The 17,500-nt window shown below is 45.0% G+C and overlaps 1 protein-coding gene across 1 annotated transcript in view; it reads right to left on the reverse strand.

Moving 5' to 3' along the window:
- LOC113584686 (protein unc-13 homolog A) overlaps window positions 1-17,500 on the reverse strand; it is a 43,851-nt gene that overhangs the window by 10,406 nt on the left and 15,945 nt on the right. The window contains exons 10-30 of the mRNA XM_035528102.1: window positions 15,095-16,168; window positions 14,877-14,979; window positions 13,218-13,264; window positions 11,773-11,851; window positions 11,550-11,555; window positions 11,309-11,383; window positions 10,878-11,097; window positions 10,309-10,536; window positions 10,048-10,189; window positions 7,535-7,704; window positions 7,244-7,359; window positions 6,517-6,680; window positions 5,490-5,643; window positions 5,112-5,180; window positions 4,366-4,455; window positions 4,049-4,183; window positions 2,735-2,862; window positions 2,436-2,521; window positions 1,776-1,902; window positions 835-931; window positions 214-357 (exon numbers count right to left, since the gene is read on the reverse strand). Coding sequence (XP_035383995.1) covers window positions 214-357; window positions 835-931; window positions 1,776-1,902; window positions 2,436-2,521; window positions 2,735-2,862; window positions 4,049-4,183; window positions 4,366-4,455; window positions 5,112-5,180; window positions 5,490-5,643; window positions 6,517-6,680; window positions 7,244-7,359; window positions 7,535-7,704; window positions 10,048-10,189; window positions 10,309-10,536; window positions 10,878-11,097; window positions 11,309-11,383; window positions 11,550-11,555; window positions 11,773-11,851; window positions 13,218-13,264; window positions 14,877-14,979; window positions 15,095-16,168 — 3,454 coding nt within the window. The remainder of the gene's footprint in view (window positions 1-213; window positions 358-834; window positions 932-1,775; window positions 1,903-2,435; window positions 2,522-2,734; window positions 2,863-4,048; window positions 4,184-4,365; window positions 4,456-5,111; window positions 5,181-5,489; window positions 5,644-6,516; window positions 6,681-7,243; window positions 7,360-7,534; window positions 7,705-10,047; window positions 10,190-10,308; window positions 10,537-10,877; window positions 11,098-11,308; window positions 11,384-11,549; window positions 11,556-11,772; window positions 11,852-13,217; window positions 13,265-14,876; window positions 14,980-15,094; window positions 16,169-17,500) is intronic.

Raw genomic sequence — 17,500 nt, forward strand, 5'->3', positions numbered from 1 at the left:
AGCAGTGCTGTAGGAACAGTACTGCTATGGGAACAGCAGTGCTATGGGAACAGTAGTGTTATGGGAACAGCAGTGTTGTGGGAACAGCAGTGCTGTAGGAACAGTAGTGCTATGGGAACAGTAGTGCTATGGGAACAGCAGTGTTGTGGGAACAGCAGTGCTGTAGGAACAGTAGTGCTATGGGAACAGTAGTGCTATGGGAACAGTAGGCACCTTGGCAAATCTCTTCATGTAGTTGCCGACGATCTGAGGGTCGGGGCACTCCAGTTTACGAATAATTTCAAAGCTCTGATTCAGCTGAGAGAAAACATCTACCACGGAGCAAGAGAACAGAGCGTGCTCTGACGTCTGCTGGAACTGTGGTGAGGAAGGGTGTAAGGCAGAGAGAGAGACACACAGAGAGAGAAAAGGAAGAAGAGAGCCAGAGAATGGACTGGTATGAGATAGTAAACGGGTCAATAAGAGAATGAAACTTGTAGGTATAAGATAGTAAAGCAGCTGGTATAAGGATTGAATCAATGCGCTGCCCTTGAACAGAAGATCGTAGTGCATCACAAACCAGCTCAGATCAATAAAAAGGAATGATCTGATAGCAGGGCCATTATTAAAACATTATGCTTGGCCATCACATGTGTAAACCCACGTTCCAGAGACTAATAACAGCAACCATCTCGTGCCCATGCTTTAAATGTGCTACAGAGCAGCTGTGACACAGCTATAACGTATTGCAGTGATAACGTTCATTTTAATATAGCAAACTCTTGAGATCACATAACACAAGCAGGAGAAGTTAGTATCCAAAGCGGTTAGCCAATCAGAGGCTGCGATATTCACCCCATCCTTTGCATCCCTCGCCAGGGCACCATGCAGGAAGTCCTTTGACACTTCCTCATTCTCGTCCAGCCACAGGATGACAAACGGCTCAAACCACCTATCAGACACGAAGGGGTGTGACAACAACAGCACATGTGAACACATACTCTAGTCAGGAGCATGTTAACCGAGAACCTGGCAGACCAGGGTTGTGGACGCCAGGTTGTGGACAAAAGGTTCACCAGTGTTTAAAAATGGAGGCTTTCTTTTACTTCTATCTGAATTATATGAATATAACAACAATTTAGCCATAACAGTGGCTGCCATTATATCATTAATGTCTTGGGGGCATTGTTACTATGTTAGAGGCGTTCCGGTCTAAGATAATAATTGACGCTTGCCATAAATAATATCTACTTACATGGAATAAACAGCAATTACAATAATTTCTCTGAACTACTTTGGGTATTACCTGCAGGAGTACAGACTGGGAACTTTATTCTAACTCTGGAGTGTGATTTACTATCCTTTCATCGGGCACTCGGTCCTAAACAAGAGAAGTATGAACGGGCTTCCCAGCACTTCCTAAGGTTACTGTGTTGCAACGGGCAGTGTTGCAGGTAGGATGCAAAGCACTTGAGAAATCCTAGAGAACGATTGCGTAAACTGGGAGTGTTATGAACACACCTTAAAGGAGCAATAAGCCAGATTTACCACCCAAAACCAGCAAACGTATTTATGAAATGGATTATCTATCAAATGTCTTTGTAGTAGTCAAATGAACCAGTTTATTTTCTGTAGAATGGGGCCGCCACATGAAAGTGGCCAGAATCTCTGAAACATCCAGGCCACTAGGTGTCAGTATAACAGCTGTTTCATAATATGAAGAAGATTCACTGGGGAAGTTACTTATTGCTCCTTTAAACAGTACTGCAGTATGATTAGGGAGTATGAGCACTTACGTAGGGTACTCTGGCACATGCACTTGAAAGCAGGTCAACTCCTTGCAGTACTCATTATAGAGCCACTTGACTTTGAAGTGCAGGTTCATGTAGTCTGCGCTCTTACACAGTCTGTGCTTCTCATGCTCTGTGGCAGGCCACGCACGCGTGTGCACACAAACACATACACACACACACACACACACACACACACATACACACACGCACACACGAACATGCATGCAAACACGCACGCCCACGCGTGCGCACACATGCACCCATACACACACACACCGTGAGTCTATTAGAAGCAATGCAACAGTTAGCACTCAAAGTAGAGATGAGTCCAGGAAGCATATAGAAGATAAGGAGAGACACCCAGGTGGACTCCTGCTCAGACCTTCATAATATAAATAACCTCCTGGATATCTATTGGAACAAATATACGGTCTGTAAGTGAAATATGAATTACGATTCATCAATTGATGTCTTTTCAGAATATTTCATTATTCAATCAAAGTTTTCTTAAAAAAACCCCAAATAAACAAAAGAAAAACATAACCCTTAATGACTTCCCAGATGAACCTGTTCAAATGTTTTTAAAGCCCCTTCTTTTTGTCTGATTTCTCCCATGTTTGTGCTGTAGGTGTGAGTGAAGTCTAGGACAGTGTCGCTGCCTACCCTCCATGGCGTACTTCATGTCCTGAGCAAACATGTTCCACATGACCTCAGCACTGATCTTCCCCACATTCAGCTCCTGAGGAAACCTGTGCAGAAAGGACTTATGGGTAGTGTAGTGTCTTTGCACCCTTTCCTAAAGGAAGATAAACACTGAACACAGTGACCCATTGCATGCAGATTATCTCAAGACAAATCTGGGCAGCAACTGGAGTCCAGTGGTAGTGATCACTGGAGAAATACAGGAGGCGTGAGGCCTGTGAGAGCAGCTGCTGCCCACAGCTAGCACACGCCACACTCACTGGTTGAGGCAGAGCGTGTAGGAGTTCTTGTCCTCTTCTATAATGGAAACAATAAGGGTGATGAGCTTGGACCAGAAGTCCAGGTTCTTGACGCTGGGACCCTGCTCCTCTGGAGGGATATTCTTAGACTGGGCATAGTGGGAAAGCACAAACACACACACACACACACACACACACACACACACACACACACACACACACACACACACACACACACACACACACACACACAACAACAACAACAACTGTTATAGGTAAAGAGAGATATTCCGTCTTGTTAATGAAGGTCAGGTTTCCGAATCTGGAGGCTGGAGGAAAAACAAATGGAAGAGAGGAGAGGAGGAGAAGAGAAGAGGAGGAGAGGAGGAGAAGAGAAGAGGAGGAGAGGAGGAGAAGGAGGGAGTGGGCAAACACGCCACACCTGCAGCTCTGGCTCTCTTTGTTCAGATCTGTTGTGTCTGCTCTGATCAATATTTCTCCTCCCGCACAAAAAAGCCCCCTAACGAAAACACCTGAAGCGTCCATCAGAGAGACGATCGCTTCCCACTCGCTGCTCCAGCCTTCAAAACCTGCGCCAGGGGCCGGATCACCATGACAACCTGAAACAACGAACCTGCTGGAAAAATCTCCTTCCTGCCCTGCAGATGAGCAGGAAGAGAGTGTGACGGTGGCTCCCGAGAGCGACTGCATCACACCTGCGCACTCTGCCACCTGGACGACACAGCCGCCGGGCCTGCCGGGGGCCCGCATGCTTCCTGCCACTCACACAAGGACAACGCGGCTGTATCAGAGCCTTTGTCTCCATGGCAATAAGGCCGCACAATGCATCCTCACTCCTGCCTCTTTTAATATAGTTGATGAACATTCACAGTAGGTACCAAATCTTATGCCTTAGGGTTAAGAACTAAATAACAAGCTTGAAGATTAGGTAAATAAATGTTAATTAACTTGCTATTGGTTATTTCTGACAATTTATTATAATGTTACGCATTTATTGCCCAAGAAATGATGTTTCTGCAGAATTAATGTGTCATAATAATGCCATGCTCCATAAAATGTCTCATGCAAAACTTTCATTCACTAGTTAAAATACATTTATATTAATGACCCTAAGTTTTAAAAATGTGACCCAAGTAATGCTGAACAGTCCAACCCTTTTAGCTAATGCCTCATTAGCGCACAATATTGTACATCTTAAAAAAGGTTTCACTCAGCAACTCTGAGCATTTAGCCTTAATAAATATAAAGGGTCGATACAAGTCCATTTACGGAAGCAAACACAGACACAGACACACACACCAAACACGTACTGACCGGGTCTGTCTGATACTCTCGCCCGTAGAGCTCGTGGCAGTTGTTGAAGATGTACTCATAGGTGGAGTTCAGACAGGCCTTCACACAGTCCTTAACGACCTGACTCGCTCGCGGAGGACTCTGCAGCTCCTGGACCTACACACACACACACACACACCCACATCCGCCCATCCATACGTTCCCACACACCCACACACACACACCATAGACACATACACGCACAACACACGAATCAAATACAGACACAAATGCACATGCATAACATGCGTGTGTGTGTATGCGTGCGTGTGTGTGTTTTCTGTACATGCAATACAAACCTTCATCCTGAAGAAGGTGATACTGGTGAGAAGATCTACAGTAGACTTCAGATCCTGCAGCCTCTCAGGACTACTGGCAGGGAAATTATTCTGCAACACACACACACACACACACACACACACACACACACACACACACACACAAAGCCATTAAACCCTTTATACAATTTATATTTTCACTCACTGATACATCCTTTACCATGAGATGAATAAACAGGGACTAAACAGGGACTGTCCTCATCCTTTTAAATGCAAATCAGCACTACTATCCAGAAGTGGCAATAAACATGAACAAGTGTCCCTCAAGGTGGACACAGAGGAATGTGTATGAGGTATGAGTGTGTAGTGGGACCCTGCAGTGTGAGTGTGTAGTGAATAAGTAGTTTGAGTGTACAGTATTAGTGTATAGCATTGTGTGTAATGTGAGTATAGTGTGACTGTGCAGTAAGACTGTGAGTGCAGAGTACAAGAGCGTCAAGCATGTTTGAAATGTGCAAAGCGTGATTGTGGAGTGAGAAATATGTCAGTGCAGTATGTGAGTGTGTGTCAGTGTGGAGTGTGAATGAAGAGAGCAATAGTGAATATTCAGACTGAGCGTGAAGTCTAAGTGAGGAGTGTGAGTGTGGATTGTAAGTGGGGGGGTGAGAGTGTAGAGTTTAGTGAGGAGTGTTAGTGTGCAGTGTAAGTGATAAGTGAGAGAGTGGAGTGTGGAGTGTAGAGTTTGGGTGTAGGGTGTGATTCAGTACCCTGTACATGGAGAGGTCGATCCTTAGGGAGTTGTGCAATTGGTCCAGTAGCTTTACAAATCGATCTTTCTGCAGAACACAGCACAAAACCAGTCAAAGAAATACAGCAGCACACAAACCAGTCAAGGAAACACACCAGAGCACAAACTAATCAACGGCACACCACATCAGCCTCACACAAAGAACATACCACAAGCACATCGTGTGTCTGGATGGAGAATGAGCTTTTATTCCTCAATGTTTCAATCAGTATAGATGCCGTCGAATTACGCCTGATAATTCTGCACATTTGAATTGATACTGAACAGAAAGGGGGGGGGGGGTATTTCATTCAGGATAATGTTTGCTTGACCAGATGATGGTCTAAGCTGAACAGACCCCGAAGTTGGAGGCAGCGAAGCGGTCGGAGGCAGACACGTTGTTGGAGGATTGGGTGGTGTGGGCGTAGTAGGCGTTGATGTTAGCCAGTAGGGTGCTCATCACGGCAGGTACGCCAGGACACATGTACTTGGATGACAGACATGCGAAGTGCCTGCAAACAACACGCGCACATGACAACACACACCATGAGGCCACTTCAAGACAGAAAAATCAGTATACTTGCAGACACACACATGCTCACACACATACATGCACACACACACACAGAGACATCCACACACTCACCACTAATTTGTTCACTGTATAATATCACAAGTTTATCAGTTAGTTTCTTCTGTATACTGTGAGCTTATGCCATAGTGTCTATGCAACAGAAAAAAGGGGCGGAGTAACAGGGCAGCTGTCTGGAGTGTGAACAAACACCAATTGCACTACTTTGCCAATTACATGACACTCGAACTGCTCTGCGGGCTTTATGGAGCTCACGGACTCCCTGAGAGGATCTTTTCCAAAGCCTGAGTGCATATTTCTGTTTCACAGCTCTTTGGTCATTTAAAAATGCTTTATGTTGCAAAAAGCATCCTGCAACACATATATCGACCAAACCTGACAAATGTGTGTACAACACCAAGTAAATGAGCTTGCCAAGATGGTTTTGGTATGAAAAACCATCATCTAGATGCCACTGAAGTTGCCCTAACTTACAGTACACTACATTTATTATGAGAAGCTCTATAGCTAAATTAAGAAATGGTCGGAAGGTGAGATATTTTTTCTGTGAACCACTGGAGGATGAGCCGCTTACAGAGGAGTTTAATGTACATATTATTTACAGGGTTAACTTTAGATATGGCATTTGGACTCACTGCATTCTCCTGTTCTGCACATTTTATGATAATGAGAGAAAGGCAAAACCTAGCTATGGAATGATTACAAAAACAATCTAAAGCACCATTCATTCATTCATTCATTCATTCATTCATTCCATTCCCTCATCCTCAGCTCTCTTTTGCTCTCCGCTTACGTCATGGCCTGATAGATGGATTCCACTCCGTATCTCATGGCGAACTCGTCCACGATCTCCTGCGCGGTCTCCTCAAAGTACACCTTCCAGGCGTCGTCTCCCTTAGCGTCCGGGATCTTCACCACGCCGCTGTTCTGCTCCTCGGTGGTGTAGTGGAACAGGTGCTGTCGATGCGAGCGCAGGCAGTAAGACCCTGGGGACACCCCCTTCCTCAACGGCGGGGTCAGACCTGAAGATGCTGTGAGCGATACTGTGGGTTTTGCTAATTCAGCCAGACTTAGTCCCCGAAGTACTCCACCCCCACCCCACCCCCACCCCACACCCTCTGTGCGAACCTTTCTTTAAAGCCCCTCCCTCCAAAGACGTGTACACACAAAATAATTGACAGGCAGGGAGGCCCTCCTCCTTGTGGAGAAGTTTCCTGATTGGTTAATATAGCCAGTTGATGCTGAAATATTTAGTTGTTGATTATAGAGACTCATAGAGAGATTCATTTGGGTTTCTTTTTCTGTTTAGTGATGGCTATATGGATGTAAGGCTGAAAAAATCTAGAAATAAAATCGTAGCAGCTTTAAGTCTGTATTATTCATTAAGGAACCAAATGGTTTTGACTGTTTCACAAAAGCGGCCGGTTCGTAAGGCTCATCCACTGTTACTATGGCACTTTTAAAAAAGTGTTGAAATTAGTGTTACATTAGCAAGGTGCTTTGCAGCCTGTGTTTCTGACCTCATGCAGGCAGGTGTACTGGACGTGGTACGGCGCAACGGTCTCCTCCCCTTTGATCTCCACACTGATGTGCATGCGTATAGCTCCAGAGACGGCCGATTTATCTGTGCGCTTGTCTTTGTGGGAACAGAGAAAGAGATGGAGTGAGCTCATCATTCAATCCAACCCGCCTCTGTTCCTAGATCTTGTCTATGTTCCCTACCTTTACTTAGCCACCAAATACACATCTGTTTCTCTCTTTCTCTCCCACTCACACACTCACAGACTCCCGCACGCACACGCACCGCTCACCCAAGTTATACCACACGTCCATCTCTCCGCTGAGTGTTCGGACCTCGATGATGGTCTGGCCCAAGAAGTCATCAGACTCCCTCTTGAACCTCTGCTTCACACGAGACTTGATGTCATCGTCCTCGTCCCACACTCGCACTTTGATCCGGTCAGATGAGTTGTGGCACTCGCTGGCAACATGGAGAGGAGATCAGTGTTAGACCCCATGATAGTATTAAACCCCAGGTCAGTGTTAGACCCCATGTCAGTATTAGACACCACATCAGTATTAGACCCCATGCCAGTATTAGACACCATGTCAGTATTAGACGCTAGGCAGTATTAGACCCCATGTCAGTATTAGACACCACATCAGTATTAGACCCCATGCGAGTATTAGACACCATGTCAGTATTAGACACCATGTCAGTATTAGACTCCATGCCAGTATTAGACACCGACACCATGTCAGTATTAGACCCCACGTCAGTATTAGACCCGAGCTCAGTGTTAGACTCCATGTCAATATTAGACCCCATGTCAGTATTAGATACCACGTCAGTATTAGATGCTATGTCAGTATTAGACCCCATGTCAGTATTAGACCCTACATCAGTATTAAACCCCACGTCAGTTTTAGACCCCACGTCAGTGTTAGACCCCACATCAATATTAGACCCCACAGCAGTATTAGACCCCACGTCAGTATTAGACGCCATGTCTGCATAAGTGGCCACAACCTCCAGCAGGTTTTCAGCAGGTGTATGTGAATGCCTCATTTAGTTGGGAAGATTTTCTATGGATTATTGATAGCATCTTTTGAACCAAATACAGCACTTTTTAAAGTGTTTGTGGACTGTGGAGAAAACTGCACGGATGACGGAAATTTTTGTGGTGGTTCTTGTCTGGATTACGTTTGATTTAACCCTGAGCCCAGTAGAACACCATGGCTCAAACCAGATTCAGTACTCCCAGAATCTTCTTTTCACATGTAACTATCCGGATCTGATCTACAGAATTTGGAAAACTGATCTGGGTATCTATCACATTTCTGAATGCTGGTACTTTGTCATCAGTATCTCATACATGGAAATATAACACAGGGATGTGTAAAAGCCAGACAGGGATGGCATTAGAATAACACAAGAGCCTTAGCTGCACTCCGTTACCATCCGTCACCCTCAAAAATGCTCAGTCTCTCTAAGAAATAAAGCTGACGGGCTCTAAGGAAACGTTAAGCATATGACTACAGAGATGCATGTCTTACGGCCTTTACAGAAACTCTGATCACAGTTGTAAACACGGACTCTGAGATGGCAATAACGGGCTTTGGTGAACCTGTTCATTTGGACGGGGATGCGAGTACTACAGAGAAATGCCAGACCGTTCACATAAATCAACGCTGGTGCAATAAAGTGTCTGTCAGGGAAAGGATATTGAATCCTTATCTGTATCAGTCTGTCTGTTTTATCTGCCCTGTGAGTTTCCTCAGGTTGAACACAGCCCAGTGGATGAGCGGACTTTGGGCAGCAGTGTACAGATATGGACTTGAAATGAAACCTTACAAACAAAAGATTTGAAACTTCCATAAAGTGCCCTAGTTCCCAGCACCTGTGCTGATTAACAGCACAGCAACTGACCTTGTTGACAGTTATAAATATCTGGGGACAGTCGGTGATGATAAGATGCCCTTTAACATGAATGCTGATCTAATCTGTAAAATTGGCCAGCAGAGACTATACATCTTAAGGAAGTTAAACACGTTTAGTGTGGACAGGAAGATCTTATTATAAGTCACTGAATCTGTTTGAACATTTTTGATGTTTTTTGTTAACCTCACACTCTACTGACCATCCGCTTAACCAAGTTTCAGACTCTTCTATCTGGACATCTTAGACATCTTAGACTCCTGACGGAGAAATAATGAGCTGTTTTGGGTGTGGTTTTGCATGCTGTTAATGTTGTGTTTTTATTCTTGTATCTTATGTTTAATAGACATTGCTGTAAAGCAAATTTCCCCACTGGGACAATAAATTGACCTGAACTGAACTGATCTACATTGTATGACTGCTACATTACATGCTTTATACTGAACTGAACTACAGCGTATGACTGCTACATTACATGCTGTAATACTGAACTGAACTACAGTGTATGACTGCTACATTACATGCTGTAATACTGAACTGAACTACAGTGTATGACTGCTAAGTTACATGTTATAATACTGAGCCAGTGTATGACTGCTATGTTACATTTTATAATACTGAACTACAGTGTATGACTGCTATGTTACATGTTATAATACTGAACTACAGTTTATGACTGCTATGTTACATGTTATAATACTGAACTACAGTGTAAGACTGCTAAATCACATGCTGCAGTGTTTTGATCTTCAGTTCAGTATCAGAATTTTGTTCCTCTAGTATGTAAAACCAGGATCAATAGGCACTTTAAGTCCTCAACATAAACTGTGTTTCCTGATGTGGTAGGCAGAAAGAAACCAAGAGAAACTGGAAGGCACCACTCACAAATGGAAGCTCTCATCCCAGATGGGGTTCAGGTTACCGTAGATGGTCTTGGTCCTCTTCTTTGTCTTGCCCACCTGCACAGTGACATAGGGGTCACTGGAGCCAGTCTTATCCTTGGCCTGAAGCCCCTGGGCACAGACCACTGAGACACACACACACACACACACACATACATTTAAAAACACATGTCACAGGGAGTGTTTATAAATATGCTTTCACAATGAGAGCTTATTTCTAGTAACCAACGTTAGAAAGCTCAACCTGTGATGCTGATCTTAGCAGACCATTTAGACGTTCCGTCGAGAACGCTCTGTTTGATCTGCTTCATCTGGGTGGCATGGTTTGTCTTGGCCACAGCAAACACTTCTTGGATGAGTTCAAAGATCTCTGGCTTGTTGCGCTCACGGATCTTCATGCGGTCCTTCAGGACCATGATGATGTTCTGGGTGCGGTCCTCTGCACCATGCTTGGAGCTCTTCTCAGCAGCTCCTGGAACATGGAGAACCGTCAAGAGTCTAGAATTCCATCAAGAACCATCAAGCCTCTACAACATCTGGACCTGGGTCTGGTGCCAACCCTAGGAAAGTGACACGATACCCATGAGGGAGCGCTTAGGACATAGTGGGCCAGATGTCCTGAGGTTCTTAGCTAGTTCTGCAAAATGGACATGATTTAAAGATCCACTTGATCCATCGCTTGATCCAGCAAAGGTATCGAATCACAAAATAAAATTCCAGCGCTAACACCATGAGGCCGTGCAAATTTAAAGTAAAACAAAAGTTGCCATTAAATTAGCCAAAACAAGTGTTGTATAAATGCCAGGGTCTCACTTTGCAGACAATCGGCATTGAGCAGATCCTGGCACTTCTCGTGACATTTGACCCCGCACTCGGTGCAGCGCATGCCCTGCCGGGCAATGCCCCACAGCAGCCCCTCACACTCGTAGCAGTAGGTGGGCGTGGTGGCCGTCCACACCTCGAAGTTGTGGGGCGTGGTGCACGAGATGGGGTAGATCAGAGCTTGCAGCGTCTTCTTATACACGTGACTCTTCTGCATTTGTGGAGGGAGGACATAAATAGGGTCAAAGTGCAGTGCATTGTGGGATTGTGTGTTTTTAATGATGAAACAAATGGGATTATTGGGTCCAGGAAAGAGGACTCTGTTTAAGACTCTGATGCATGTGTGTGTGCAAACAAACTCACTCACACACACACACACACACACACACACACACACACACACAGGCACCTCACTCACTCACCAGTTCCTCATTGTTGAGTGTGCTACATGCCATAGCAGATGTGATTCCAGCCTTGCGAGAGTTCTGCACCAAAGACTACATTCAGACAAAGAGAAAAATGTGGAAAGTTGATTTTCTGTAATGCAATGCAAATTTGGACTTATTCACACACAGGTGCACACACACACACACACACACACACACACACACACACACACACACACACACACACACACACACACACACACAGATATAAACTTACCATGGCCTGTGTGTAGGCAGAGACCACAAAGAACAAGAAAAAAGTAAAGAAAGAAAAATAAAGTTACTTTACAAATCATCTTTAACAACAAATTCTGTCCAAAGTGAGTACAAATACTCACAAATACACTGAAACTGTGCAAACTGCCCCAAGCTCTGGTGTAACTTGCAATAGGTAGATAGAGAACGTGGTAGAGCAATATCTTATAGGGCGTGTCACTCACCAGGTCCCTGACCAATGGGATGGCTTTCCTCTTGCGTAGGTCAGGCATGCTGTCTATGCTGTACAGAGCTCCTCCCATCCTTCAAGCAAGGAGGAAAGGAAAAGCAAGCATGTGAATATTTGAAAATGTCTGAAAAGAGTTGCGAATCTGCCGAGAACAACTGAGATATTCGTTCATTTGCTGTGTGGCCAGACTAGGAATTAGGTATTAGTAGGACTGCATTAAAGTATGTGGCCACTAGCAATGATTAGCCCACCCTTAAAAATAATCACCAGGTCTCCAGTCCAATAGGAATCCAAGACCAGTCTCCACAGACTGACTAAGAGGATGTGTGTTAATGGCTGCAGGCAGAATGTATTTGCTGAATTTAACACATCTTGAGACTCAGTGAACTCAGTTCATGGCACCTTAAGGCTTAATAGCAGAACTGTGCACAAAACCCCTGAGAGCTCAGTAGAGTAAGAAAATCCATCCCCGTTACCAAGGAAACATCTCCCTCTTATCTGTACTTCATCTTTATCTGTGCTTTAATTAAAGTAAGTAACTATATATGTGTAGTGGGTGGTTTACGTGCATGCGTGTGTGTGTGTGTGTGTGTGTGTGTGTGTGTGTGTGTGTGTGTGTGTGTGTGTGTGTGTGTGTGTGTGTGTGTGTGCGTGTGCGTGCGTGTGTGTGTGAAATCTTACACGTGAAAAAATAGGCGGGTGTATTTTGTAAGTGTTGACCTCAGCAATAACGCCCTTCCTATGCCTCACATTCTGAGGTAAAGAGGTTTCCTGAGGCAGGAGAACCTATAAGCTCCAGTAAACCACTGGCTACTTACACACACCCAAATTAACCTCAAATATACCAAACATCAAAATAACATTAAGGGAAACAAAAACAAACATATATATATATTTCAAACAGATATCTGTATATATTGCAGCAACATCTTGAACAGTACAGCCCATAACATGGGCATAACCATTGTTTGGGCTCTGTGTTCTTGCACAGTCTATCTGAAACCAAACAGTGACTATGCAATTAAAGCCCCTGTGTAATTTCATTTGAGAGTATGTGCATCTATATCAGGTAAATCATGTAGGAGTTACAGCCCCTTTTCTATACAGTTGGACAGTTGGCTACTCAGCTATTTCTTGGCCAGGTGCATATCGTTACATTAACAGTTACAGCAATATTAGAAAATAGACTATTAGACTCAAACAAGGGGTCTACTGCTCACATATTTATTTAAGAATGTCATCATGTGTCCAGTTACTTATGACACCCCTGAAACGGTCTGACAGTGTGTTAACCTTATAGTCATTGTTCCATTTTAAATTCAGTGTGCTGGACTACAGAGCCAAAAAAAAACCTGTCATGCAGAGATTGCTCTGTAGATCTGATTTATATATTTTTTCAAATTCTCAACAGCATCCTGAATGAGTGCTTGATTGACTTACCCTCCCTTTCCAAACCATAGAGACTGAGAGTCAGTTTCTCCCCGTGCCTGTGAGAGAGAGAGAGAGAGAGGGAGAGAGAGAAAGAGAGAGAGAGAGAGAGAGAGAGAGAGAGGTAGAGAGAGAAACAGAGAACAACAGCATTTATGTGCAGCTGTAGATCTAGAGAGTACTTCAAAACCCCTGATTATCTTTGACCTAGAAACTAAAACACATATTTATACACACATATCCTGTGACCCAACTGTACACAGGTACATTAAAAACAAAGTCTGAATAATTTATCTAGACAACTTGAAATGATATCTTAAAATGATATCTTAAAAAATAAATGTTACATGCATGATTTAGGAAGGCTGTTTTCTATAACCTTCACAATAAGGCAGTGTAAAAAATTTAATTGGGAAATCTTAGACTCCACTGCAAAATATTAAGACTAATATTTCAAATATGTGCTCCCTCACTTTCTGCTGCTTCAATTAAGTCTTTTGGCAAAGAGCTAGTGAATTCCATTTGAATTCCAGCTGTGTTGAATTCTGCCATTGGGATGAAGTGAAAGAGCTTAAAGAAGTACTTGTGCTTTTCAACCTAATCCTTATCTACTTGATAAAACCTCGTTGACCCCAAACACAGTTATGAAGGGAGTCTCAGGGGTACCAGTGGTCTCTTTCTCAACTGCCCTTAGAGCTCCATTATAACTGCATTTCAAGTCTAGAGGTTTTTCTAAGGAAAACACAAAATGGAAAATTGGTAATCCACTACACCAACAGACACAGTATTAGGTACTGAAAAAACCCTGAAGAATTGGAACAAATGGCCTTTTCTACAAACTGGCTAACACAATAATTTTTCCAGCCTACTGGATTGAATGCAGAAAACCAAACCCATGATGGTATTCTTCACGCTCACACTGCCAAAGCTGCCGACAAAATGCTTCCATGCGCTCTGGCACGCATGCAAAAGCTCGAGGCAGACCCCGTGGCGCTCACGCAAGCAATACACACCCACCTGACTGTCGTCGGAGCACGGCCCAGCTGCGCGAACATGCAAATCACTAGAGCAACAAAAGTAGGCTGGAGGGAGAAAACAAGTAGGGTGGGACACAGACTCAGAGACAAACGAGGAAACAACCGAACATGACACACACACACACACACACACACACACACACACACACAGAAAAAAAAACAACAACAGAAGAAGCAGTGTGATACAACAAATCAAGCACGGCAGAGGTAATCTCTTTACCAGCTGTAATATCAGACAAAAACCAGGGCATCGGTCCCAGCCAGCACAGGCATATGTGTAAAACCAGTCATTAGCAAACTCTGTGCAAGGAGCTAATGAACTGCGGTAAAATAAACCAGCAAACAGGACAGAGGCGTGAACCACTGATGACCACTGATGCAAAGTCCGTTGCCGGTCAGTGTTGTATCAGGTTTCCATGACGATTGTTCTGAAACCTTCCAGTGCTATGTGTGGCATGCATCTTTTTCGCATACACTCACCTACATATCTGGTTTAGCATCGCATGCACAGCAAACCAACCAGGGCTGAATGAACATATACCGAGTTCAGACTCAGGGCTGAGAGCCTTGTTGGGTCTGGCCCACGACGGGCCCCTGGCCAGCCCAGGAGAGAGGGCACCGCACGAGGGCTTACCTCCTGCAGCTGCTGCCGGACCTTGCCAAAGAGTCGGAGCCAATTCTCCTTGGCTCGCACCGCTGGGTCCACGGGCTCCTTCACCTCCTCGGGCACCGGTTCACTACACAGAGACATACAGAGCATGTTCATATACACACACACACACACACACACACACACACACACACATACACGCGCGCGCACAGAGGTGTGACCCAGTGCATGGTTTGCTTCACCTTTCTGGTTCCAACACTTGCTCCTTCTCCTCTGCAGTCGGAGAGGAAGGTGCACTCTGTCGCTCCTCTTCCTCCAGAGGAAGTTCTTCCAAAGGGAGCTCATCCTTCTCTAAAGGGGGCTGATCTTCCATGGGCAGCTCCTCGGGGATCTTTGGCTCTTCTGCCATTCTGGGGGGCTCAGCTGCGAGGCCTGGGAGTTGGGACTGGGTCTCCTGGGTCTGGGTTGGGCATTCGGAATCTTCGGCCAGGGCCGGAGGGGCATCGGGTGCTCCGGGAGCAGGAGGCGGGGCAACGGGAGCCGGGGTTGAAGGGGCGGGGGGCTGTGGGTGTGGCCGCGGCTGCTGTGGGTGGGGCACGGAGGCGGTAGGCTGCGCAGGGGCGGAGCCACCCAACCCAAACACAGCAGTTAGGGGCTTGGCCATGGCGAAGAAGGACTGCACAGATGGGAGAGGGCCCGAAGACTGCTGTGACAGTAGCGGGGGGTTCTGCCTGGGGCCCCACTGGCTTGGGGCCTTGCCTGGAGCCTGGGCAGCAGGTTGCGCTGGTGCCTGGCCAGGAGGGAGGCTGGCATCCTGACCCTGCGGCGGCGGCGTCTGTTGTGCTGTCAGCTGGGCCACCTGCAACTCCTGGGAGGGCCGTTTCTCCGGCAGGGGCCTGGCGACGGTCGGCACGCCCGGTGCGGGCGTCCCACCGTTCGGGGTCGGGGTCGGGGTGTGCGGGGGCTCCTGGTCATCGCTGAGCGCCTCCTCGGCTGGGTACGGGTCCTCGTCCTCGTAGTTGAAGTCCTCCTCCTCCTCCTCGGCCTCGTACCGGTCATCGGTGTTGGGGTCCCCATCGCTCGCCTCGTACAACGCACACTCCTCACCGCCATCCTTGCTGTAGCCGCCCTCGTCGCTATAGGTGCCCACCGTCTCATCCGGGTCCCAGTCGGGGGAGCCCTTGCTGTAGGAGACAGAGGAGTGGCACGAGTGGTAAGAGTCGTTCTCGTCGTACAGCTCCCGCTCGCCGTACTCCTCACTCAGCTGGGAACTACCGTGGCTCAGCTCTGCCGAGGAAGCGTAGCTGCCTGTCGGACTGAACGAGAGAGAGAGAGAGAGAGAGAGAGAGAGAGATATTAGATATTTAAAGATGAAGCAATAGCTACATTGTTATCAGTCTACTTAATTTAAGGAATTGTAAATACGTCTATCACCCAGTAATACAGTCACCCCTTAAAGATATTTTTGTATACTTAATTGATATTCAGTTTTTATATTCTACTTTAGGTGGTATGTTCACTTAATGTTTTTTTATACTGCTTCTGATTTATGAAATAAATCATGTTTTTCTGCATTGCTTTCAAATGAAAATGGAATATAACACAGCAAGCGAAACACACAACTCCAAACCCACACCCATTCCACCCACACAAAAGGACAGAGGAATTGACGGTAGCAATTCTTTTGGTGTCCATTGGAAAATTCTTTGAAAAGCAATAACATAACAGTTGCTTGGACCCTGCTCTGTGATCTCTAGTATTGTTAAAGCAAGCTGAAACACAAACTAGACAAACCACTAATTACCAAAGAAGGTGCACAGACTCTGATACAAATGAAGAAACCAGCACTGTTACAGTGTAACTGTACCTGTAATATAAACATGTTATATTACACCAGCACTGTTACAGTGTAACTGTACCTGTAATATAAACATGTTATATTACACCAGCACTGTTACAGTGTAACTGTACCTGTAATATAAACATGTTATATTACACCAGCGCTGTTACAGTGTTACTGCGCCTGTAATATAAACATGTTATATTACACCAGCACTGTTATTAGTGTAACTGCACCTGTAATATAAACATGTTATATTACACCAGCACTGTTACAGTGTTACTGCGCCTGTAATATAAACATGTTATATTACACCAGCACTGTTATTAGTGTAACTGCACCTGTAATATAAACATGTTATATTACACCAGCACTGTTACAGTGTAACTGCACCTGTAATATAAACATGTTGTATTATACCAGCATTGTTACTAGTGCAACTGTACCTGTAATATAAACATGTTATATTACACCAGCACTGTTACAGTGTTACTGCACCTGTAATATAAACATGTTATATTACACAAGCACTGTTACAGTGTTACTGCACCTGTAATATAAACATGTTATGTTACACAAGCACTGTTACAGTGTAATTGCTCCTGTAATATAAACATGTTATATTACACCAGCACTGTTACAGTGTTACTGCACCTGTAATATAAACATGTTATATTACACCAGCACTGTTACAGTGTTACTGCACCTGTAATATAAACATGTTATATTACACCAGCACTGTTACAGTGTTACTGCACCTGTAATATAAACATGTTATGTTACACAAGCACTGTTACAGTGTTACTGC

The sequence above is a fragment of the Electrophorus electricus genome, chromosome 7, assembly GCF_013358815.1.
Source record: "Electrophorus electricus isolate fEleEle1 chromosome 7, fEleEle1.pri, whole genome shotgun sequence".
Taxonomy (NCBI): Eukaryota; Metazoa; Chordata; class Actinopteri; order Gymnotiformes; family Gymnotidae; genus Electrophorus; species Electrophorus electricus.